Below are 23256 nucleotides of genomic sequence, written 5' to 3'. Positions count from 1 at the left end.
TCACTTCAGTACCCCCCCCCCGACGCTGCGCTTTCTCCTATGCTGAACATTCCCCCTGAAACGGACCCAGTCCCGCCGTACTGAGTGAGCACATTTCATTTGGGGGCACATGCCCTGGATATTGGACACCGTCTTCGAGCTCGCATTGTCCCAGAAACAGATGCTACCCCCCAGATCGATGTTGCTTCTTAAAGTCTTGCTGTTCCCAAGCTTCAGCTGCGTTTCCGAGGCTTGTCCCGTGCTGTCCGACCCTCTGGGCTATGGATACTGCGTGCGGTCGAACCCGTCTGTTAGCCATTCCGTGCAGGGGCCGGGGTCTGTGTGTGCGTGTGACGCTTCACATTCGACTGTTGGATAACAAACATAGGTAGCACATTGAGTTACTAGCAGTTGGGTTTATTCATATGTTTGTCTTCTTTTTGTCGCCATGGATGTTGTGTGTCTAGTATTGCCTTATGCACGAGTGCCATCAAAACGGACCAATCTAATGCATGGGCGAGTGTCCTGACAAGCACTACCCATCTTTACTATGGCTGGTTTCCGCTATGCTGCTGCCGGCCATCGTCAATATCCTCGTCACCATCGATCAAAGGAGGCAGCTCGTCGTCTTCCGGGTCTGAATGTTCATCGTCCCCATCAGCCGGCTCGGCCGGCCATCCGCCGGGTATCATAGACGCTAGCATGTCGGCAAGTCGCTGGACTACACCGGCGGAAGCAGGTTGGTGCCCATCGCCCTCAAACTCGGTATCATCTCCGTCACTGAAGGCGCCTTCCCAAGCATCACCGAACTCCCCACCCTCTTCATCGTCATCATCCCCTGGGAACGCACCCATCATGGCTTCCGCTGCACCGACACCCGGCTCAGCAGCTCCTCTTCGCGCCCCGGCTCTTAGCTGTTGTCTCCGGATCATATTGATGAGTGCTCGCTCCTGTGCAAGCATTTCCCGTTCCCCATTCTCGCCGCCTTGCCGCCAGGGCATCTGGACACCCTGGCTCGTAAATATATTTTCCTCTTTTGGCGGCGGGAGCGGGTCAAAGGCGTAGTTGGGTTCCCGCGCAAGCATCGCCCTTGGAATGCCACTCAGCAAACTCGGGGTGTCCTCCAACCACGCCCATCTGGCTGTGCGATTGTCTGCCGGCATATCTTCCGGGAGAGTTCGGGTGGGCTTCTGCGCCACCTTGACAGCGTCCTTGAGCAGGTCGATGGCTTGCGAGTTGTTCCAGATATCTTTGGCTTGGTGAATGTAGAGGTTCGTCCAGAACTCACGCTCGTTGGTGTCGGGTCGTACACCCCACAAGGGAGGCGGCGCTTCTAAGTTCAACGCCTGGAAGAGGGCACAGTAGAGCCACGGCAGACGCTCCATGCCGGCCACTGCCGCTATCTTTGCTCCATCGGTGTCGCCTACCTGAAGCTTCGCGAGAACCAGCGTTTGCTTCAGGTACGTATCGTCCGTCTCGTCCGCCACGAACTCGTGTGTGTTCATGAAATCGATGAGCCATTGCGCTTGGCGTGCCCGAATCGCCAGTGTGTGGATGAAGTACTTCATTCCGTAAGGGTCATTCGGGTTGAGACTAAACAGCAGCTTCGCCCACTCCAATCCTGTCCGGTAGGTTCCCTTGCGAATCAGGCTCTTGAGGTAAGTGTATCCGGCGAGCCAAAGCTCGCGATTTTCTGGGCGGCGGAAGTCTAGCCGGGCCTTGCCCTGCTCTAGTTTTTGCCTGAAAGCAGATGTCGTAGCCCGGCCAAATGTGAACAATGCCCGCTCGCAAAGGTCTGCCGCCAGCGCCTGGTTTTGGTCCTGGATGGCAACCTTGCTGACCTGAAGCAAGGTCGAGACGTGGTACGGGAACTGCATCAGAAGCTGGACCATCTGCATGGGGTCGCCGAGCTGGACGCTGCTGAAGAACATGATCTGAACGTTATCGTATGCCTGCTCGTGCACAAAAGCGAACTCGACGAGACCGTCCGAGCCTTTCCTGACTTCCTTCATAATCAAACCTGCCGCAGTGGCGCGTGGCCAAGTGTCCTTGCCTTGGATGAAGACGTTTCTCCGTAGAGATACCTCTGGAAGCTTCTTGCGTGGATCCCCTCGAAGTGCCGTCTCCAGGTCAACCTGCTGGTTGGGACCTCTTTGTGCTCGGCGCGCAGCCTCCTGCTCGGCCCGTTCTTCTTCCTGTGCGGCCTGGATTGCCTCCTTTCCAAATAGGGCGCGCATCTCGTTGATGGCCCTGAGATACTGGGTGTTGATTTGCAGGAGTTCGTCGACGTCGCGACTTCGTTGCGCAAGGTTATCGGAGGCGGCTGAGCCTGCATTACGCGCGATGCTAAGCTCTTTGAGCGCCCGGTCGATTTCGTCTTCCTTATCTTCCGGAACCTTTGCGGTTTGGTCTTGCGTCGAAGCCTTCTTCGCCTTCTTCTTCTTTTTCTTGTTCTTCTTTTTGGCAGGCTGAGACACTGCCTCTGGCTCGGATTCCGGCTGAGCTTCCTCCTGCTCATTGCCGTGCTTCTCCTCGTCATCATCATCGTCGTCTTCGTCTTCTCCGCCGCCTAGAGCTGCGAACAAGCTCTGCCGAGGCTTGATGGTTGCAGTTTCAGGCTCGTCATCGCTGGATTCCTCGGTGGCAGGTTTGGCCTCTTGCAGCTGCTCAAGCTCCCTCTGCTTCTGCAGCTTGCGAAGCTGACGACTCGACATGGTGATGATACCCAGTTCAATTGGTTTTGGAAACAATGATAATTGGTAGAGCTGGAGATTGGAGGTAAGATTTTTGCAGAGCAGTTGGTTTGCAGAACAGAAGAGTTCCTTGTCAGCACCAAGTCGGGCAATGATGCGTCACACCGGAAAATGTGCCAGCATGACGTGTGGTATAATGTGGCGGGGTTTGGCGGGGCAAGTTACACAGCTCTCAGTTTTCAGCCCACCCCCCCCCCCCCCCTGGGTCAGCGCTTTTCACAGAAGCAAATTAACCACTTCACGTCTACCAACAGAGCTCCCTTGACTACCTACCTAGCAAAGGTAGATGACAGAGACAAGCAGCAGCAATTCACCAGACCACAATGAGTATGCTACCGGCTGTAGACAATCAAATCGCTTCAGAATGCAACGTGCGCATGCATGTCTGGTGGCTGGCGTAGTAGTATTGGTGTGCAAACAAGACCTCAAAGGGTCTCACGCTTGTAGCCTAACGCTAGAATCCTTCTACCACCAAAAAGAAAAGAATCTTCTTTTCTCATTTCCTCATAAGTTATCCAGGGATTAGCAATCCCTTGTGTTGGTCCCCCTTATCGACCTCCAGAGAGCAGACATTTCTCTGCCGTCAGGTCGTGTTGATCCGGGATCTCTGCCCAGTTCAACTAGCAAATGAGAACGCAATGCTTGCTACCCACGCCTGAATTCCCTTTGTCGTCACTTCGCAATCATGAGACCGCAGCTCCCGTCGCTTGCAGCAATCACTGCCCAACTCCTTCCGATCCCATGCATGTCAAAATAGCAGTCCTATGATTCCTGCCCGCCTGGCCAAACCAATTCAAAGGACTTGCCAGCCCAATGCTCCGTCGCCAAGGGAATCCGAGAAAAATCGAGAATCAAGGAATAATACATCGTACAAAGTCCTGTTTGAAAGGATTTCCTTCCCGAGACGCGCCTCCATCCAAAAGCTAGAGAAGCGTCCATCAAAATCATGATTGTTTGGCGGTCCAGATTGTGAATTCCCAATATGGGTTGCTTGCAGCAACAGTACGCTATAGGCACGGGATATGCCTAGTTCTCGGCAGGGCCGGCAGCACCCTGGCCACCACGGCCACGGAAACCGCCACGTCCGCCGCCACCACGACCACCATAGCCTCCTCGGCCACGGCCGCGACCTCTGCCTCGGAAGCCTCGGTAGCCGCCATCAACACTGCCTTGACCAAAGGTTTCCATGTTCTTACGCTGCTCTTCGCCGCGCCATTCACGACCGCCAGGCTTTTGGCCGTTGTTGTCTGCTCGGTCCTTGGCCTCGCTTGAAATGTTGTCGAAGAATGACCGTGTCTTATTGTAAGCAACAGGCGGGTTAGTGCCAGGAACCTCGGCAGCAGGAGCTTCAGTTGCGGTTCCGTTGTTAGGAGCCTCGCCCAGAGGCGAACCTGCGATGGCTTCCTTGACCAAGTCGTCCTTGTTAAACTTGGCATTGGCCTGGGCAAAGTCAAAGTCCGCATCAGGCACCTCGACCTTGGCCTGGCCTTGTCTTCCACCACGACCTCGGCCACGACCACCGCCAGACTGGGTGGTTCGGGCTGCGTTGACCCTCATCTCGTTGACCTTCTTCGTCAAGTTGTCCATCGCATTGCCGTTACCCTGGGGTGCGGTGGGAACGGCAACGTTGCCGGCATTCATATTAGCCATGGCCAAAGCGACAGCTGCCTTCGCGGCCTCAGTAGCATCCCGCACACTGGCGGCAGTGGGGGCGGCAGCAGGCTTAGGGGCGGCCTGACCGGCGTTGCTGTCGTTGACAGGAACGGGGAATGCCTTGGGCATAGATCCAGCTAGAGGGACAGCTGGTTGGACACGAGCGACGTTCCTTGGTCCTGTGGGCACGGGAAGCTCGACCGGCTTCGAGGAGCCGGTCGTATTCAAGGATGCGGCGGTGGCCTTCACTTCTGCCGCAGAAGGCTTCGACTCGACGGGAGGTGTCGGTGCGGCCGCCTGCTGGAAACCAGGGGGGGGAGCTGGCTTAGAGTCGCTGGGAGCACCCTGAGTAGCCGGTGTGGCGGGCTTCTGCCTGTCACCAGCAGCGCCAGTCGGCGCAGACTTTGCATCGTGAGGACCGGGAGTGCCGCGGTTCTCAGGGACCTGGCCAGGTACGCCACCAGGGCCGAGAGGCCCGGGGGGTCCACCAGGCCCGGGAGGGTAGTTGTAATTGTTCCACTGATCAGGACCAGGAGGGAAGCCTTGGCCAGGAGGGCCGGGAGGGAACCATCCAGGAGGGGGAGGGTACGGCATGCCGCCCATTCCTGCACCGGGGCCGCCAGGGCCGCCACGCCCAGGAGCAGGGCCCCATGGACCTGGTGGAGGATAGAAATTGTTCTGGAATGGAGGCTGTCCGAAGCCAGGTGCCGGGGGTGGCTGATTACTGGGTCCCTGACCAGGACGAGGGCGAGCCTGGATTGATTGACATGATTAGCCGTGTTCCAGTCCTAAGTAGTCCAATATCCAAAGACAATGTGAGGCCTAGATTCAGAAGGAAGGCAACGGAAAGTTTCGACATTGTGTAAGTTGCGCTTTTCCGACAAGACGATAAATTTTTACATCCGCAATGTTTCATCATAGTAGGCGTTTCCGAAGGGTATGAAGGTAGAAAGGGAGCGGCGGATGCTTACGTTAACGATGGCCGGGTCCTCGGGCATCGCGGGAGGCTTGTTCTCCTTGATGCCCGGGTGATCCTCGATCCTCAAGTCCTTGACATCGCTGCCACGGAAAATAATGTAGTCGTAAACCTGATCGGAAGGTGCTATCTCTTCTTCGGGTCTGCTCCTTCGACCCTCTGTTCCGAAGGAGCGAACATTCTCAAGCGAGACGGTCGACTCGTCCGAGTTGATCTCGTGGAGAACGCCGACATATCTAGAGGCGATGAGCAAGGGGACTGGGGAGCAACGAAGAGTCCTCCAGGTCCTTACCGAATGTCGCTTTTGGAGATGAGAGAGATGCGAGATCTATATAGGTCTGTGGTCAGCAAGGATGTCGAGCGAAATTGCGCAGAGAGGGTCCAGGTCTTCGTACCCTAAGAATTCTGACATCTCGGATGAGAGGGAGGGGCTGCGCAAAATACGCAACCAAGCTTGGATTTTGCAACCTTTTTTGTACGAACGAAAGGAAAACAAAGACAATCGGGCTGCAGACCAATGCGCTCCTGGAGAAAAGTAAATACAATGCCGGTAAGAGGACACGCAGAAGCAGGAGGATGGAATCGGGGATGGTTGGGCGACGCGGTAGTGAGAAGAGGGAGCAGGTAAGGTATTTGTGTGGAGGAAAGGTTTGATGACTGGGTCGTGGAGGGTGGAGGTAGAAGGACAGCAAGAAGAAAGCAAAAGGCTGAAAATCTCCACTTCTCACCGCATTTGGCTAGCCCTCCACCTTTTTGCCGGTCGGTTCTTGCCTGAGCTGGACCGGCTGAACTTCGGATTAAGCAGGGAAGCAACAGAGCTCCATTTTAGCTCCAGCAAGCTCGCACAATACTCCAATGCTCAGCAGTCAGGCATCAATCAATAGCTCACGCGAGTGCGCGCACACACGCATACACACACACACAAAGCTGACGCGATGTGATTTTGTCCCAACCACTGTTATCACTATTCACTACTAGCTTTCTTCTGGTTTAATTAGGCAGAATAAATCAACAGAAAAGATGATTAATCTCCTTTGATTTAAAGAGCGTCAGTGGATATTATGGCGTTGGGGTGCACCGCAGTGCCAACCAACAGTGTAGACCTCTTGGAACCATGAGTTAGGCAAGCATTCACCTTCGACTTGTTCCATCTAACAGATCGGCTTGTTGCAAATACATAATGCGCATTGCTTCATCTCTGAGCTAATGCCTGATAACAAAGCATTTCTGAGGATAACAGGACAAAGGAGTATTGACAACACAAGCCTTAACAGATGGGAAAATGTACTTTGTGGTATTGGACTGCAACTAACGCATGTCTCTCTCTAAGCTCTGCCAAATTCCTCGAGAGACGGTGTCTCCTCATCCTCTCTTGTTCTGGGTAATGCCGACTTGTAATTCGGTCTGAGGACAACCCCTCCGCGCAACTCACCCGGCTGCCCAGGTGACATCCTGCCTGCAGCCATTCCCAAATCCTGATCGCCGTTTATTTCCTGTTTCCTCTCCTCTGAATTCAAAAGAACGTAGCGGGAAGAAGAGCTATCTTGCTTCTTTTCTGCCTTTCCAATGCCGGCTAGCCAGTGCTCTCCGCATTTCCGCAACCTTGACCCAACGTACACCACCCTTATAATCTCAGCCATTTTGCCGTCATCCCCTCGTCTCGTCTATGGTTTTATTGAACCGGTCGCTTATTCCTTCGGTTCAAAGCAAAGGTCTCCGTCCTTGTCCTTGTTCTCCTTCTCTTGAACAGCAATCGGGTTCTCTTCCTCCTCCTCTTCCTCTTCAAGCTCGATCTCGGCGATTAGCTCGCGAGTCCATGCAGAGAGGTTTTCGATCTCAATGTCGTAGGTATCAGTGAACTCGGGCTCTGGTAGAGACTGCTGCTGGGAGAGACCGAGTCTGTCCAGCTTGATAGACTTCTCATAATAGTCCATCATACCTGCCTCATCGTTTGCGCCATCTCCTTCGACCATTCGTCCCTGCTTTCGGCTCTGATTCTGCCTGGGAAGAGGTAGAGACCGTTCGAGAGCTTTGGGCCCAATTCTGCGGCCAGCTTCCTTAAAAGCTGCCAGTGGCGGCCATTCAACACGCTCGTTGTGGGGTGCGTTATCCATCACCGTGTAGTATGCGTTCCAGCACAGATCGGCACTGAACACCGGAGAGAGTCGGTCTGAGCAGAGCTTTTGATGTAACAGGGCTTCAGAACTGAGTGGGTGCATTTGATCAACCTCTCCTTTAGTCTTGCGATGACGTTGTTGCTCGTCGGCCTTCTGCTGTTGCATCTTTCGCAGAGCAAGACCGCGTTGCATGTTATGCACCCTGGTGTTCAGGTATTCTCCGAATGCCTTGGGGGCTGCGGGCGACTTGTCTATTCCGAGATGCCGCATTTCGGCTGAGGCCCTCCTGAAAGCCTCACGAGCTTGCGTCTCGGTGCTTTGCCAAGTCAGTGACTGAGACCATGAAGCAGACCTGGCTGGTCTCTCCAACTGCAGTGAACCACGCGATGGGATTAATCTCGCTTCTTGCTCTCGTTGGGCTGCCGGGCCAGTCGGTGCGTTCGGAGGAGGTCTGTTATCTTCGATCCCACAATGGCCTGACAGTTGATTTAGTCGATTTCGTCGATTACGGTCTGCAGCCGGGCCTGTCGGTACACCAGGAGGCAGGCTTTTCAATGATGGCTGGTTGTGGGTGTTGCAAACTTCCGTGTAGCCATCAAAACCAGAATGTGATGTGGCCGCTGAAGGATTGGTAGCGGTCGATATGGTCGATGGAGACGTCGGGGAGTCGACTCTCCGAGGCCGGGGTGCCCAAGTGGGCTTTCGATGCAAGTCCAACTGACAGGCATGGGAAGGCATGACGCTGGGGGTGTCAGATGTTGTTTCTGTCAGTCCGCGATGGCGAGTGCGTCCTGGGATAAATATGGGGAAAGAGTCCTTGCTAAGAACACCGGAAAAGAACGAAGAGCTGGTATCGGTCGGTTGAGGACTATGCCGTATTCGAATCATAATGCTTCCTTTAGGATGTGTAACAAATTGAGGGGCCGCTTATTGCCTATACTTTGGTTAGTTTTGGTGATAATCTTGTAATTGCGTTGACGTGCCAAGTGGTTGAGAATTGTGCTGCCTGAGTCCTTCAGTTCACGCAAGTGATGCAAGTGGTAGAGGGTTGCCTCTTGACTACTGTAACGGCGCGAAGATGAAGGAAGAAGAAGGAAGATGGGGGTGATGAGAAGGTAAAGAAAAGCGGTGGCGGACGAGGCAGGCCCGCGTCTCAAAGGTACTGGTTCACCAGTACCAAACTTGGTCTTTGGGTAACAGAAAGTATAAGTATCGGGGCAATTGCGCCAGATATGGAAACTATTGCGGACTTGTGCTTTCCAAAGCTGGATTCGATGCAGAAGTCGAGGTTTGGCTAAAAGAGGCCTATGATAACATGAATCCTGTTTGACCAATCCTTCAAGCTATAACTTGATACGTCAAACTTTTGCCGACCACATCTTGATGACTGCTTCACCCCTCTTTTCTTTCTTTCTTTCTTTCTTTCTTTCTTTTTCTTCTTAACAAATCCAGGACAAACCGGAAATAGAATTCCTGATTAAAAGAGAAGAACCGCATGGAAAAAGTATAGATGGGTCAGAGGAAAGGCTGTCTCACAGGGTAGCAAGTGCCGTGTCAGAGAAAGACAAGAACATATTCAGGATAGAACCACGTAGATTGAGAATTATTAACGTGGTTGATGGTTCGAAGTCTACGGGACATTTTGGTCATGTCCAAACGCTGTAATGTGTACCCTGTGAATCCTAAACTTCTCAAGACTGTAGACAAGGTGCCTAAACCTACCTACTGGCTTCACTTCCTATGTTTTGTAACACCATTTTAATTGTCTACCTAGACGCATACAACCATTTATCTCACTTGCTTGTTCCATAAGCCTATGGCACCGCTTCACTATGGCAACGATGAGATGAGGAATGCAGTATGTGAAGAAGGGGACTCGCATGTTGGACTATCAGCGTGAAAGTGACTACCAAGTCAAGTGGAATCACAGTAATTGCTGGGTTTGAAAATGGGATTATCTAAAAGAGTCTTTTTGAGGAATTCCAGCGAGAGGCTTGCGAAGATTGAACCTTGTAGCACTCTGTAGTGTTTGAGGCGCTGCAACCTAAGAGACCGATGCATTGAACGAATACATTCTAGACAAGTCGATGTTGCTTCATATATCAACTGCTTGAGCCACTGCCAGTCATAGCCCAGGGTCTTGTAACCCTGAAGTCCATCCATATGCTTTACACCAAAACCAGACGTACCAGAGGGCCTGGAAACCTTATGGGAATCCTTGGGTGGGGACTAGGCAGTCACCTATAGGAGGCGCTCAGCTCTCAGAAAACATGAGGCATGAGAATCAAGTATATTTTCAGAATCATTTCTGCAAGCTAAGGACCACTGAGCTTGATAAGGCTGGTGGTGACAGATGATGTTAGTTGACCTAGCCGGTTAAGAGATTAAATGCAACGATGTATCAAAATAGTGGAATATGCATTTATGCAATATTAACATGTCATCGCATGGCAGACCCACATCCGACCGTGCAGTAGCTTCTCAACAACTACTCTAAAACCCAGCACGTTAAAGCCCTTCCCTCAAGCTCCTTAGAAACGGCCAAGTACAAGCTCGGCCACGTTAGCGCAGCTCGAATTTCGCACCGGACACACTCCATTTCGCTTCAGGACAAATATTTCACCAAAATGGCCGCCAAAATCACGCTCAAACTGAGCAACCGCTGTAAGCAGCTATTGGCCACCCCAGATCCTAGAGGAAATTGCTTACACAAGTGCCAACAGCACCGAAGCAACCAATCAAGAAGCTCCCCGAGTCGATCGAGGTCTCCGCCGATGCTACAGTCGAAGAGATCAAGCATATGGTTGCTCGCCAGGCCGGCATCAGCGACTTCAACCGTGTCGGCCTGTTCGATCCTTCTACCCAGAAGACGCTGAAGGATCGCAAGGCGCCGATCAGCTCTGAGACGGCTGTTATGTCCGCCGGACAGGTGTTGGTCAAGGACCTCGGTACGTTGTAATCCCTCGGATCCGAACGACCCATTCGCCAAGGAGAAATTATGTGTTTCCTAACTAACATCGCAACCCAGGCCCCCAAATGGCATGGAGCACCGTCTTCGTGATTGAGTACCTCGGTCCCATTCTTATCCACCTCGCTTTCTCTGGCCTGCGCCCTTACATCTACTCGGGCCCAGGCGCCAAGAAGCCCATGTCTCCGACCCAGCTTCTTACCCTCGCCATGTTCCTCGGCCACTTCATCAAGCGCGAGTATGAGACGCTCTTCGTCCACAAGTTCTCAGCCAACACGATGCCCATGCGCAACATCTTCAAAAACTCATTTTTCTACTGGGCCTTCGCCGGCCTTCTCAGCGCCTGGCACGTCTATTCGCCCAGCTCGCCCACGGCCCTCGCCCGCAACGATGCCGTTGACGTTCTTGGCACCATCATCTTCCTTTTCGGCGAAGCCTCCAACGCCATCGTTCATCTCAACCTCGCCAGCCTGCGCTCTCGCGGCGGCACCGAACGCCAGATTCCCCGCGGCTATGGTTTCTCCCTCGTTACTTGCCCCAACTACATGTTCGAGATCATCGCGTGGATTGGCATCATTATCACGAGTCGCAGCTGGGCTGTCGCACTTTTCATCACTATCGGCGCCGCCCAGATGGCTCAGTGGGCCAAAGGCAAGGAGCGCGCCTACCGCAAGGAATTTCCCGAGACATACAAGAAGAAGAAGTTTGTCCTGCTGCCCGGCATCTTCTAGATGCGCGCGTGTGCTGACTGGACTTTGCGCTTGCGTGAGTTTGTGGCTCGCACCTGCAACTGTTTCTTTGCATTGCTTGACGCTTACGAGGGGATACCATGGTAAGCCGGGCTACTGGAAATTGTGTTACAAAAGAACCTAACGGAAGGGGTTTTCAAGTCAGGAAAGGCGTAAAAAAATTAGGTTCAAATATTTAAAACCATAGATTCCTTATTACAGTGCGAGTTCAATCCAGTCGTGAAGCGTCGTAATCATCGTCTAGTTGTTAAGAGGTATTGTGTGCTTCCCAGATATTCATGAATCAAAAGGTTGAAATCGACGTCGTCTCTGACCCCTTCGCCCGCCCCTCAGTGCCTTCGCTTGACTCGGCTTCAGTCATACTCTCCGAGCAGTCCCCATGGTCCCCATCGACCTCCATCGCCTCGGCATCAAACCCATCCTGACCCAACTTCATCTTCCCCTTATCCAAACCCTTACCACCATTCTCCTCCCCCATCCTCACATCCCTCTCACCGTCACCGACCTCGCTCCCGCTCCAGCTCCCGCTTCCACTCCAACTACCACTCCCGCAGCTCTCGCAGTCGCTCCCGCAGCTCCCCTCTCTCACCAGCCGAAACGTCTCCTCGAGCACCAGGAAGTCCCTCTCGAGCACCTCGGCCCAGTTCTGCACGTTGCCTAGCTCCTTGACCCGACGTGCCGCGTCCCCTGCGAACCGCGCCAGTTTGTCGTTTTCCTTGCGCAGCGCCTCCGTCGCATTCATGACATCCCGCTCCTGCTTGTCCAGCGCCGCGGCGCCAGAGTGCAGCATGCGGGCGCGCGTCTGCAGCTCGCCGTCGAGCATGTTTCCAATGGATGCGACGACGGCTGCGCGCGCTTCCGAGACGTGGCGCTCCTGATCCTCGCTGGGAAGGGTCTGATGCAGTTGAGGTGGTGAGGCCGATGATGGGGGTGCAGCTGGGGCATGCTGGGCGATGTTTGGGGCCTGCGGCACCCCGGATATGGATGTGTTGGACGATTTGGAGTGCTGGCCGCGCGTCGCGCTGGAGGCGCTGAGATGCTGAGAAGCGGATGCAGTCGTCGTCGTCGTCGTCGTCGTCGTCGTTGTGGTCGACGACGGCGCACGCGGAGGATTCCTCCCCGCTGACGAGGAGAACTGCCCAGCGAACATGATGCTAGTGGCTTCTGGAGAGAGCGCGCGCACGAAAACCCGTCAAGGGCGCTTTGAAGGGGACGAGGCTTGGAGGGAAGCAGCCAGCTGACAGGATCCACGAGAGATTCGCAAGGGTGGCGAGTAGGTAGGACGAGGGGTTTGGGCATGCGACCTAACGCGATCGCAGCCCTATCTTGATCGGGTAAGTCGTGGTGACGGCGAATCAGAGCATGCGACGGGGACGGCTAATCCGTCCCCGCATGAAAATGGCGGGGTAGTGGGGCCGATCGGTCCCGGAGTTGGAGCGCTGAGCATCCGCCGCCGATTCCACGGCGTCCTTCACCCCGCCGAGCTGAATGTCACAGACGGACTTCGAATCTTGCGGGCAAATAGCGTGAGTAAGAAATGCATTTCAAAGCAAGGCCTTTTCTCGTAAATTTTCTCACGTCAGCGCTTGAGTCTCTGATCTGGAGGTTACTCATTGAAGGCCTTGTAGACAAGTTGGCCAGAATCAGCAAGCAGCGAAGACTGAAATTACGCAGTTCTTGACATATAAATAGAAGGGATATTTTCTGTCGCTCATGGATTTTCACACCTGTTTTTCACTCATATCGCCTCTTCACAAGCCTGTAGCAAGTCAGCCTTTCAAAAACATCGTCAAGATGGTCTCCCTCTACCATGCTTCCATTCCCATGATGGTCAAATACCTAGGTAATCTCAAGGTTATTCTTACCAAGGCCGAGAAGCATTGCGCCGCCAAGAACCTTAACCCAGAAGAGATGATTAAGTTCAGACTCATCGAAGACATGCGCAGGTCTGTCTCGTCCCCTTCCCCCTTCCCTGCTGAACCCATCCACCTCCAGACTTTTTTCTTCTTTTTTTTTTATAGCAGAATGACCCGAATAACATTTAATAGCCTTGACTACCAAGTTCAGTCCGTTTCGAACACGGCAAAATTCATTGCCACTCGCCTCGCTCTACAGGAAGACACCTGCTTCCCCGACACCGAGACCACTTTCCCGCAGCTCCAATCTCGCGTAGACGCCACGATATCCATCCTATCTAGGATCGACCCATCCTCCATGGACGGGAAAGAAAACGCTGACATTCTCATGGAAACTAAGTCAATGGGCACATTCCGCTTCACGGGCTACTCGTATATTGTTCAGTATGCCTGCCCCAACTTCCACTTCCACCTCAGCTCCGCGTATTGCATTCTCCGTCACTTGGGTGTGCCTCTTACTGCGTTTGATTATCTCGACACGCAGCGCGACCTGTTCGTCAAGTTCGAGGCGCCCGCTGCGCCTGCTTCTTGAGGTACCGTACCTGAAGGTGATGAAGATACAGGGAATACCGTCCTTATGTTGCCTGGACGATGTTGAACCTGCAGATCATGTTTTGAGCAATAGACAAGATACTTTCGTATTCCTGTTTATAAATCAGAAAATGCATCGTCACTGAATCCTGTGGAAGTCTTGAAACTCCAAGTTGGAAGATAATCCATGCATCAATGTTACTCCAGAGCTCAATCTCCTTGCTTTCCCGACCTGAAGGACATCATATTTCTACCAAAGGCGAAGTCTGCAAGTGAATACTTGGACTAGGTAACTGCTAGCATGAAACACTCAACATAACTTCGAAAGGATCGGTTGTCAAAGCAACGAGCATGGCTTTGTCCATAGTGTAACTGGGGTTACAAATCGGTCGGTTGAAGAAGGCAAGGACCTTCTCTGGCACCGTTGGTTAACGATTGCCCCTCCGCGTGCTTCCTGGTGCACCACAGCTGCTACATGTTGAAATAACCACTCATGAGGGCAGTCACCGATCCGGTATACAGAATTGCTTTTAAGTCTGACGAGCCTCAAGAAACGATGGCCCACACCCCCGCCTTCGTGATTGCGCTCAGATTAATACCAACCATATACTCGGTTATCTAGGACAATGCTTCCGAATCTGACGTAGGCTGGCGGAAGGCCTGCGGCAAGGAACCGAACTCAGTCCTCCGGTGGGTAGTGCTGAGTCATGTCGTGAAAGAAAACCCCATAAATATCTCTTGGAAACTAAGGGTTAGTATATGGATGTGACATGGTAGGATTCCCCGCAGTGAAAAGGTAAGTCTGCCCGAGGGAGCTTTTACCGATACAAGGTCGAGGGCTGGGGGCCACCAGGACATGAACGGAGTCTACATTGAGTTAATCGACACGAGGCCATGAAACATATCCAAATGCTCCGGGTCAAGGATTTTGCGCTACTTGTTGATCACATCTTTAAGTCTACCGAGAAATCGAGCAACTAGACAAGGTCTCAAGCTTTGGGGTGGGACAGGGAAGAGAATATACCCTTGCCTAGTTAAGTGGTCAACTACTCCATAGGAGACATAGTTCGCCAAAGACGGATTGCTTTTAACGTTCTTCAGATTAGCCAGCGGGTGAGAGAACGCTGCTGTGCTTGTACAGGGTATAGTGAACCTGACATGAACAAGAATGCCAAAGGCCTAGGCCGCAGTGGGTTATAGGCGAAAATAGGAGGGCTCGCAACGATAGCATCTGACAATGTGTGTGTTTGCAGGTCGGCAAATCTTTGTCAAGGCTCAACACGGTGAAACTTTATTGAAGCGCATCGGGACGAGAAACAAGAAGACAAAATGAACAGACGTCTCTCTACAAGAACAACGACAATGCAAGGTTTTATGTGGACAACCCAGCAGTGTGCCAAAGAGGCGACAAATCAAGTTCCTTTCCAGTTGCGAACAATCCCTGCGTGGATCTCCTTTCCGGGTTGACCAGCTGCTCCGTTAGGTTCAGAGGCTTGTGCCTCGTCAACCCCCAATAACGAGCTGTGCTGCTTAAAGCTCGTGTTTTGTTCTTTGTTCAATCCGAACTAGTTAGGCCACCGAGAAAATGGGAAACTTCTTGAGAACCTCCATGCCATACTCAGCGGTCAGAACTTGGGGATACATTCATTAGCTGTTTGCGAAAAGGTGATGGAGAAGCTCTAAAACGCCAACAAATCTCATACACGCTTCGAGGGGCGTTAGGGAGGATTTCAGGTGACCTGCAAAATTGGGGCCGAAGTCCCAAACGACTACGCGTTAGATCTGACAAACAGGGAACCGGAGGTAGTAAATACGGATAATATGGGGCAATTTCTCGTTCTTCGTTTAAGTTACCAACGTCGACTGAGGCTTTCCACTCCTCGTTCCTCGTTTATAGCGCTGAGACAAATTGTGGAGATATCGGTCTAGGGAGGGGCAGTAAACGTAAGCTTGCTCACACGGGCATTTTAATTTGCTGAACGCGTACTTGGGATAAGGCTCAGCCACTCTTATTTTCTTAGCTGCAGGTTTAGTGTTGCAATGGGTGACATTGGGTGTACGCCCCACGATAGATAAGAATAGGAGGACAACGTGCCTGACCTCTATGGAAACAATAAAAAGCACACACAAGAGCACACTTTCTCGGTCTCTCCCCTGCTCTTCTCCAAGTACATATTATCAAAACTCAGCTTCGTCCTTTTACTAGTTATCGGATCATCCGCTAGATCTTCGCGAAAACTCGTCAATAGCCGAAATGGAAACGGATGCGCAAACCCCGGACTCCAGCGGGAGCTTTGATTTTCAACTCTATCGGTATACCCCGTCACTGCCTGCTGCGGTCGTCAGTGTCGCCGTTTTCGCCATCCTCACAATTCTTCACACCTGGCGGCTGTACAGAGCACGGGCCTTTTATTTTACCGCGTTCACCATTGGTGGTTTGTGTAAGTTGTTCTTGGTATCAAACGCAGCCAACCGTCTTGTGATAGAGAAGATGTGTGTAAGGGCTTGTACAAACATCTGAAGCTAATTTCAAGGCGCGCAGTCCAAACCATAGGTTACAGTAGTAGAATAGCCAGCCATTACGACAAGCTTTCCGTCGGCGCTTTCAGTATTCAAGCCATCTTTATCCTCGTCGCTCCAGCCCTATACGCCGCCTCGATTTACATGATACTGGGCCGCCTCATTCGAACAGTCAGGGGCGAGCATCTGTCGTTGATACCCGTCGACTGGGTGACGCGAATCTTCGTCACTGGGGACGTGATTTCATTCACGCTACAGGCGGGAGGCGGGGGCGTCCAAGCTGCGGGCACTCTGGAGCTTTACGAAACTGGCGAGAAGTGCATTATCGCGGGACTCTTTGTCCAGATAGTTGTGTTTGGATTCTTCGTCATGACCTCTCTCCTCTTCCACTACCGTCTCGCGAAGAGCCCTACAAGCACTTCCGAATCAGCCATACCCTGGAAGCGGCATTTATATGTGCTCTACATTACGAGCGGCATCATCCTAATTCGAAGCATCTTCCGAGTCGTTGAATATCTACAGGGAAACGGCGGTTACCTTATCTCGCACGAAATATTCCTCTACATATTCGATACTCTTTTGATGGCCATCGTGATGGCTATTTTCTTGGTGTGGTATGTCGAAGACCTTGGGGGCAAGAAGTCAAAGAAAGGGACGGAAGAGCGCGAAACATCAGGATCGGATGAGTTTATGATGGAAGAGGCACGGAAGTGAAGCGGGTTGAGAATCGCGAAATCGCGTACGAGTTATTACACATTGTTTTGGGGGACAATTTGGGGGATAATCATCGGCGGCCAGCGGAAATGACGGAGTTTCTTCATTGTATTGTAGACTCATAGATGGGGGTGTTCATCACCAGATTGGCGTTCGGTTGCTACGTAAATAAGTCGGTTATCGGTTGTCGCACCGGGGTTGCAACGGACCTCGGCTTGATTCCCACTTACCGGCTCTAGCTTGCATGGTCCCACTTTTCGTCTTCGCTCCTCGTTCTTCGCTCAATATTTCGTTCTTAATCTCGTTCTTGTTGCTCCCTGACTCACATCCTCCTCGTTCAACAACCTGAACGAGCTATTCTGACAGCCATGTCGTCAGAGGGGTCGGAGAGACGCACACCAGCAAAGCGACGCAGGCCACACCAGAAATCAAGGACCGGGTGCTTCAACTGTCGGAGACGTCGAGTTAAGGTGCCGTGCCAGCCCCGTCAACGAGCCCTCCGTGGAGCCCTCCGTGGAGCCCTGAACTGACACGACCCCGTAGTGCGACGAAGAGAGGCCGCGATGCGGAGCCTGCATCCGGCGTGAGGTCTCATGCGACTATCCCGAGCCCGGAGAACCGTATGCCATCAACGACGAAGCAGCCGACACTCGTGCAGACCGGGTTGGACGCGCGCCGCGCCCCCAATCCACCTCCAGCACACGCGCGAATTACTCTCCCCCGGGGCGAAGCGCTGCAGGAACACCTGCGACAGTAACTGCAACCCCAGGGACGGATACCGTTGCGTCCGCGTCGTCAGTCGCTGTTTCCTTCAATTTCAGCATCCAGGATTTGGCGTTGCTGCACCACTGGACCGTGTGCACGAGTGTCGATATTTTCAAGACCTCCGAGCTCGACTCTTTGTGGCAGGTCGTCTTCCCCCAGATCGGCTTCCAGTATCCTTTCGTGACCCACGCTATTCTGAGCCTGGCTGCGTTGCATCTCGCCAACATTGAGGGCACGAAGAACAGCCAGTATGTTGTGGAGGCAACCCGCCATCATGAGGAAGCCCTCAAGGGGTTCCACGAGGTTGTCCGCCACGTCAGCGTCGAAAACAGCGAAGCGTTGCTCGCATGGTCGCTCATCAATGTCATCTACGTTTTCGGCATCTCGAAACAGCTGTCCGACAGCCCTCAGGACAGCCCACCCAGTCTTCAGAAGGACCGCGTACTGGGCGCCGAGTGGATCCCGATACTCCGCGGCGTCCAGGCCGTTCTCGAACCAACCCACCTCCATCTGCAAACTGGCCGAATGCTCCAAATCATAGACATTGGGAACTGGTACGAGTTGGACCCCGACTGCGCCGCGCCGGAGGAGATGGACATGCAGCTCTGCCGCATGCGAGAAACGTGGAAGAACAGCGGTGACGACGAGGTCTACGAAGAGGCGCTCCGGATTCTGAGGCAATGCCGCATGTTCATTTTGCAATTCGATACATTGGACTCTAAAACTCTAAAGGGTTGGAGCTGTAACAGGGGCTGGTCAGGACCGCTTGCTTTCATCTACTTTGCACCGCAGCCCTACTTCACTCTGTTGCATCAACGGCAGCCCCCAGCCCTGATTCTATTTGCTTTCTTCGGCGTACTGATACACGGGCTGAATCATTATTGGTTCATGGAGGGTTGGGGCAAGGCTATTGTCGAAGTGGTTGACGAGTTACTTGGTAGTTATTGGAGGCCGTGGTTGGTCTGGCCGCTTGAGGCTGTTGGGATCAATCGATCTCCCGACTGGAACCGACAGAGTTTGATCTTGTAAATAGCACAAACCCTACAACTTCTCTACAACCTGAGGCGATAGAAAACTGAGCTGAGGAGAAGGATTTTTTTCGAGTTGTTCTATACTTTAGCATCACAAGTCAATCACGATCGGCTTTGGGCCGTTGGCTTTACTTCCTAGCCTGTTTAGCCAGTTCCTAGAGATGGGAAAGACCTTGCCCCCAGGAATGGAAGAACACAAAATAGCGGTGCCTACAATCGCAGGGCCGCAACGGTGTGGTCTGAGCAGGCTCTGTGCCGCCAAGTCAGGTTCGGTGCCATTATAGACCAGGCCCATCATACTGCATGCGCACTGAGTTGGCGATGTGCTAGAAAGGTTCAACCCAGTATGCGTACTGACTGATAAGTGCAGATTAAATACGAGCTAGAAATGCTCTCAAGTTTGAAAAGCACCAACGCTTTGAAACTCGTGAGAGCCAAAACCAGTCTTCCAAACCAATATGATAATGCATTGCATACTGTCCTTGCTCTTGGTTGCGTATTGTTGTTTGTGAATATATGCATGCCCTTGTCCTCAATAAAAGGAGTAGGGCTAGACCAAACTAAAAGACTTCATATAACTAACTGCCTTAATCACACCAATCCAAAGTACAGGGCGGGCATATGGTAGGACTGTGCAACAATCAAATTGACATATGCGCCAGACTGAGCAGTTTTATGCATCGCGAACTTTCAAGTGTACAGCCGGTAGTCTGGGATGTATCAAATTCACATGTCTGCCCACACCTCACACAATTGTGCCATGACGAATCCCTTAACAAAGAGATGGAGTATCAGACTATTCGTTGTATTTGCCTACGTGCCAATAGGCAGAAACCTAGTATACATTTAACAGTGACAATTGATGTGTAACCGTGACACATGAACTCGTAGTAGCTGCTCCACTGAACCCGTCTTTCCACTTTTTGGTATGTATGGAAATAGCATCAGCCTGGCTTCGTAACTATGACATTACGTGCGTTCCTTGACCCTTATGTCCGGCCAGGAACATGCTACTTCAATGAGTGTATGGCTTCAATCCCTAGATAAGTCCGACCTTGACGCCAATGCTATGCGCGAATGAAGGGATGAGGTACTCGACAAAATGCGTATACTGGTCATGCAGACCACCGGTAAAAGTACAAAAAAACAAACACAAGTGGTTACTCCCGCCCATACTTTTTGCCCAAGAATGTGCGTCGAATCCAAGGGGTAGCTCTGTGCTTCGACTAGAAGGCAACTTTGCTACCGTTGAGTCGCAACGGCACCGGACCAGGGCCGAAACCGTTAGGACTTATGACTGATGAGGGTGTCATGGCTCCTCCATCGGACGAGTAAGATGACATGGAAGACATGGTGAAACTAGCGGCCGAGCTGTTTGTCATCGTACCATTTCGAGACATTGAAAGTCCGCCCATATTGATAAGGGCATCGGCTCGCTCAAAGACGTTGCCATTGAATGCCGCCGCAAATGAAGCGCTTTGGGGAGTAGATGGGACTGTTGCCTGGACGGCGGGTCCCAAAGCCGCGCTTTGGGGCGTCATCGGCAGTTGCATGGGTGCCAAGCCTGGGCCACCGTTGGGGCTGAAGGTGTTGGGGTTCGAAGACTGTCGCAATAGATAGCTCCAGGGCGACTGGATAATGGTATCTCTTGCTTCCTTCATAGCCTGCTGGATAGGCCGAAGTCTGACCCTAGTATCGGGCGGAAGACTGACTTCGTTGAACGCATAGCGGATCTGGCTGCCGAATTCCGCCCACGAATCGATAAAGTTGCTAATCAAGCTTCTGAAGGCCGGTTGACTCATAATACCAGGTTCTTTGAGCTTGACCAACGAAAGGCGGCTGCGCAGCATCTCAGTCTGCTGTACCGCGGTGCTACACCTCGAAATGAGCCCCTTCCAGCACGCCATTTCGTGATCCGTAGCGCGACGTCCCATTGCTTTCTTCGCGAGGACTGACATGTGGTTCTGGAACATGGGCAAAGTCCTCATGACGAGCTCGGACGATCGCTGAAGTGACAGGAAGATCTTCTCAAAGTGTCTGTCATCTTCTGTGAAGTCGGATATGCCGCGTCCGCCTGACGAAGCGGAGATGAAAGACTCTCCGGATCGAGGCGTTGCCGAGGCGAGTGTCGCTGTGCGACTAGAAGCGACGCCGTTCATCCCGTTCATCCCATTCATATAGGGGAGTGGTACGTCCGTTGCTACTCTCAGGTTGCTTGGGTTATGAAGAATCGGGCCTGGTCGGGGCCGCTGGGCCAGTCCGAGCCGCTCAGCGGTAGGCGTAACGGAGTTTTCCCGCGAGTGAGGCTTGACCGTATCGCCCAAGGTCATGGCTCGTGGGGTAGGCCTTGCAGGGCCGGCGTCAGGCGAGACCGCAGCAAGTGTGCATCTGATCTCCATAATGCTGTTATAGATAAGCATCAACAGGGTGCGAATGTAGCGCGGGTCTCCGTTGTCGATGAAAGAGTCGATGTTACCAGCAAGTAAAGTGCAGACGTGGGTGTAGGCGCCGACCAGAGTCTGGCAGGCTCGGTGAACGTTCTCATTCTCGCGTCCAGCCATCTCGTATCCCTCAGCGCCAGGATCATGCTTCTGGATTTCCTGCTCCAACTCCTCCACGTGCGAATTCGTGTTGTAGAAGACAATCTCAAGGCTAGATCTCTTTGAAGAGCCGTCGCTTGTCAAGCTCATGAGCATCTGAATCATTGGGTGGATCTGGAAGACAGCATAGAGGATGCCCTTGGCAGCCTCTAGGATGGGATCGTACACCTTGGACTCGCGTCTTCGCTCGGGTAGCACCGAGAGTCGCCGGACGTAGATGGGGCGCTGCAAAAAGGGCTCGGCCGGGCTGTTGGGGCTTTTGACCGACATGCCGGCCGGCGGTGGCTGCATGGCCGAGCCATGGCTCAGGCCTCTATAGTGACTAAAGCGATTGTTTGCCTGCGTCTCGTCCAGGGTGCCGAGCTGAGTGGCCTTTTGATTTACAACGCCCATGCGTCTTGCTCGGGATTCGGGACGCTCTCCACGGTTCGCCTGCAGCAGCGTCTCTGAATTGCTCCGAAGGCGCTCATTGACATTTCCTATGGTTAGAGGCATGACACCAGGCCGACGAATAGCTGTGTTCTGCTGCGACAAGCCTCGGTAATGGGATCGGTTTGGAATGGGGGGGGCCCGAATTAGGTTTGGAGATCGAAGATCGGGAACATCAGTGCCATTGACTTTGATTGGAAAACGGCCACTGACGACGCGCTTGATCGGGGGCATGCGAGGGGTTTCCATGCCTTCGCTGGATTCTTCTCCGGTCGTGTCTGATTCCGCACGGCCATTCAAGCTGTGCTGCCTCAGAAAGCGCTTGATGTGTGCAGTAACGGCCACCTCCGTAACCTCGCTTTCCTTCAAATAGCCCTCGTTCGGGGGGCTACTTGCCTGCACCTGCAGGACCTCACGAGGCGGGAACGTGATGGGGTTGCCGTCGAACTTCAGCACCTGCAGGGAGACCATGTCGGCCAAGGCCACTGGCAACTCCTCGATGCGGTTCTTCTGGACGGAGAACACCTTCAAGGAGGCAAGCTTGACAATGTCAGGGGGCAAAGTGCGCAGTTTGTTCTTGCTCAGATCGAGAATCTCGAGTGACTTTAGATCGCAGAGCTGGAAGAATATCAGAGACCATTTCCGCATTATCTGCGTGTGGGGGGGTACTGACCGGCAATGGAAACTCTCGAATCTGGTTGTTTCTGACGTTCAGGTATCGGAGAGATGTGCATTCGGCGAAGCGAGTCGGAAAGGAGGTGACTTGGTTGTGCGAGAGGGCGAGGCTAGAGATCAAAGCACGTTAGAAAGACTGCGCAACCAGAAAAGGTCAACGAGGTATACGCACCGCTCCAACTCGTTTTTAATGATATCAACGACCTCGTCAGGGAGTTTCTGGATGCCCTTGCGACTCAGGTCGATGGTGACGCCCGGTTTCAACTCGGTACTGACGGCACTTGCCTCGGCGGCCTGCGACTCGTTCTCGTGGAGGGCGCTCTGCATCGCGTCACGAGCAAGAGCAATGACCTGTGCCGAGGTCATGGGCGCAGATGCGGTGAGGGTCGCATTTGAGAGATTTCGGAGGTCTTTGGGCATTGGCGGAAGAGGGGGAGGCGGAGGAATGTTGCCCAACGCGACATCTTTCTGGAGTTGTCGTCGACCTTGGGCGGGATTCTCGGGCAAGCCGCGAGGCATGGACGACCCCGAAGGTCTATCTGATCGCTCCATTCTTTCAACCATGGTAGGCTGGCGCCGTCAGGCGAAGAGAGGGTTGGGTGACGGGGAAGGTTGCGATTTTTCGATCGTCGTCGAAGGGAGGGGGAAGGGAAGGTCTGCGTCGAACACAGCGTTTCAGGGTTTCCGCTGGCCGCTCGTGGTTCGGCCGTGGGCTGGCCAGGACCAGCAAACAATTGGTAGGGAAGCCAGAGAATTTAAGCCAATGGACTTTCGGGACGGAACAGGCTGGGCTGCAAGGCAGGCGAGATCATTATGAAGAGGCGGACATGGGTTGGAGGAGAGTGCGTAAACGGGTCGTGACAAGTAGGTGGTGGTGTTT

General features: G+C 53.0%; 8 protein-coding genes across 8 annotated transcripts; 4 read left to right on the top strand and 4 right to left on the bottom strand.

The window, feature by feature from the left end:
* Window positions 1–527: 527 nt before the first annotated feature.
* On the bottom strand, window positions 528–5773 carry LY79DRAFT_579181 (transcriptional repressor TCF25-domain-containing protein; the record flags this gene model as incomplete). Its single annotated transcript, XM_060560005.1, has 5 exons — window positions 528–2801; window positions 2967–3001; window positions 3785–5138; window positions 5357–5597; window positions 5757–5773. The coding sequence occupies 5 exons, from the start codon at window positions 5771–5773 to the stop codon at window positions 528–530; spliced, it is 3921 nt and encodes a 1306-aa protein (XP_060414933.1).
* A 1276-nt stretch (window positions 5774–7049) lies between these two features.
* On the bottom strand, window positions 7050–7670 carry LY79DRAFT_513935 (uncharacterized protein; the record flags this gene model as incomplete). The annotated part of the gene is made up of 1 exon (XM_060554543.1): window positions 7050–7670. One exon carries the CDS (start codon window positions 7668–7670, stop codon window positions 7050–7052), a length of 621 nt encoding a protein of 206 aa, XP_060414932.1.
* Window positions 7671–9978: 2308 nt separating this feature from the next.
* Window positions 9979–11381, top strand: LY79DRAFT_551532 (3-oxo-5-alpha-steroid 4-dehydrogenase). The gene is made up of 3 exons (XM_060557656.1): window positions 9979–10142; window positions 10202–10426; window positions 10507–11381. Exons 1-3 carry the CDS (start codon window positions 10106–10108, stop codon window positions 11175–11177), a joined length of 933 nt encoding a protein of 310 aa, XP_060414931.1. The 5' UTR covers window positions 9979–10105; the 3' UTR covers window positions 11178–11381.
* On the bottom strand, window positions 11382–12671 carry LY79DRAFT_551530 (uncharacterized protein). Its single transcript, XM_060557655.1, has one exon. It carries the CDS (start codon window positions 12343–12345, stop codon window positions 11479–11481), a length of 867 nt encoding a protein of 288 aa, XP_060414930.1. The 5' UTR covers window positions 12346–12671; the 3' UTR covers window positions 11382–11478.
* A 160-nt stretch (window positions 12672–12831) lies between these two features.
* LY79DRAFT_551528 (uncharacterized protein) lies at window positions 12832–13894 on the top strand. Its single transcript, XM_060557654.1, has 2 exons — window positions 12832–13141; window positions 13244–13894. The coding sequence occupies exons 1-2, from the start codon at window positions 12909–12911 to the stop codon at window positions 13641–13643; spliced, it is 633 nt and encodes a 210-aa protein (XP_060414929.1). The 5' UTR covers window positions 12832–12908; the 3' UTR covers window positions 13644–13894.
* Window positions 13895–15665: 1771 nt separating this feature from the next.
* Window positions 15666–17183, top strand: LY79DRAFT_551525 (RTA1 like protein). The gene is made up of 2 exons (XM_060557653.1): window positions 15666–16083; window positions 16185–17183. The coding sequence occupies exons 1-2, from the start codon at window positions 15897–15899 to the stop codon at window positions 16874–16876; spliced, it is 879 nt and encodes a 292-aa protein (XP_060414928.1). The 5' UTR covers window positions 15666–15896; the 3' UTR covers window positions 16877–17183.
* A 61-nt stretch (window positions 17184–17244) lies between these two features.
* LY79DRAFT_514010 (uncharacterized protein) lies at window positions 17245–18670 on the top strand (the record flags this gene model as incomplete). Its single annotated transcript, XM_060554552.1, has 2 exons — window positions 17245–17346; window positions 17420–18670. 2 exons carry the CDS (start codon window positions 17245–17247, stop codon window positions 18668–18670), a joined length of 1353 nt encoding a protein of 450 aa, XP_060414927.1.
* Window positions 18671–19898: 1228 nt separating this feature from the next.
* LY79DRAFT_513853 (RAM signaling pathway protein) lies at window positions 19899–22940 on the bottom strand (the record flags this gene model as incomplete). Its single annotated transcript, XM_060554535.1, has 3 exons — window positions 19899–22319; window positions 22375–22486; window positions 22549–22940. The coding sequence occupies 3 exons, from the start codon at window positions 22938–22940 to the stop codon at window positions 19899–19901; spliced, it is 2925 nt and encodes a 974-aa protein (XP_060414926.1).
* Window positions 22941–23256: the final 316 nt, after the last annotated feature.

Source organism: Colletotrichum navitas (genome assembly GCF_030913465.1).
Source record: "Colletotrichum navitas strain CBS 125086 chromosome Unknown LY79scaffold_24, whole genome shotgun sequence".
Classification (NCBI taxonomy): domain Eukaryota; kingdom Fungi; phylum Ascomycota; class Sordariomycetes; order Glomerellales; family Glomerellaceae; genus Colletotrichum; species Colletotrichum navitas.
This window is presented reverse-complemented; position numbering and strand designations above follow the sequence as displayed.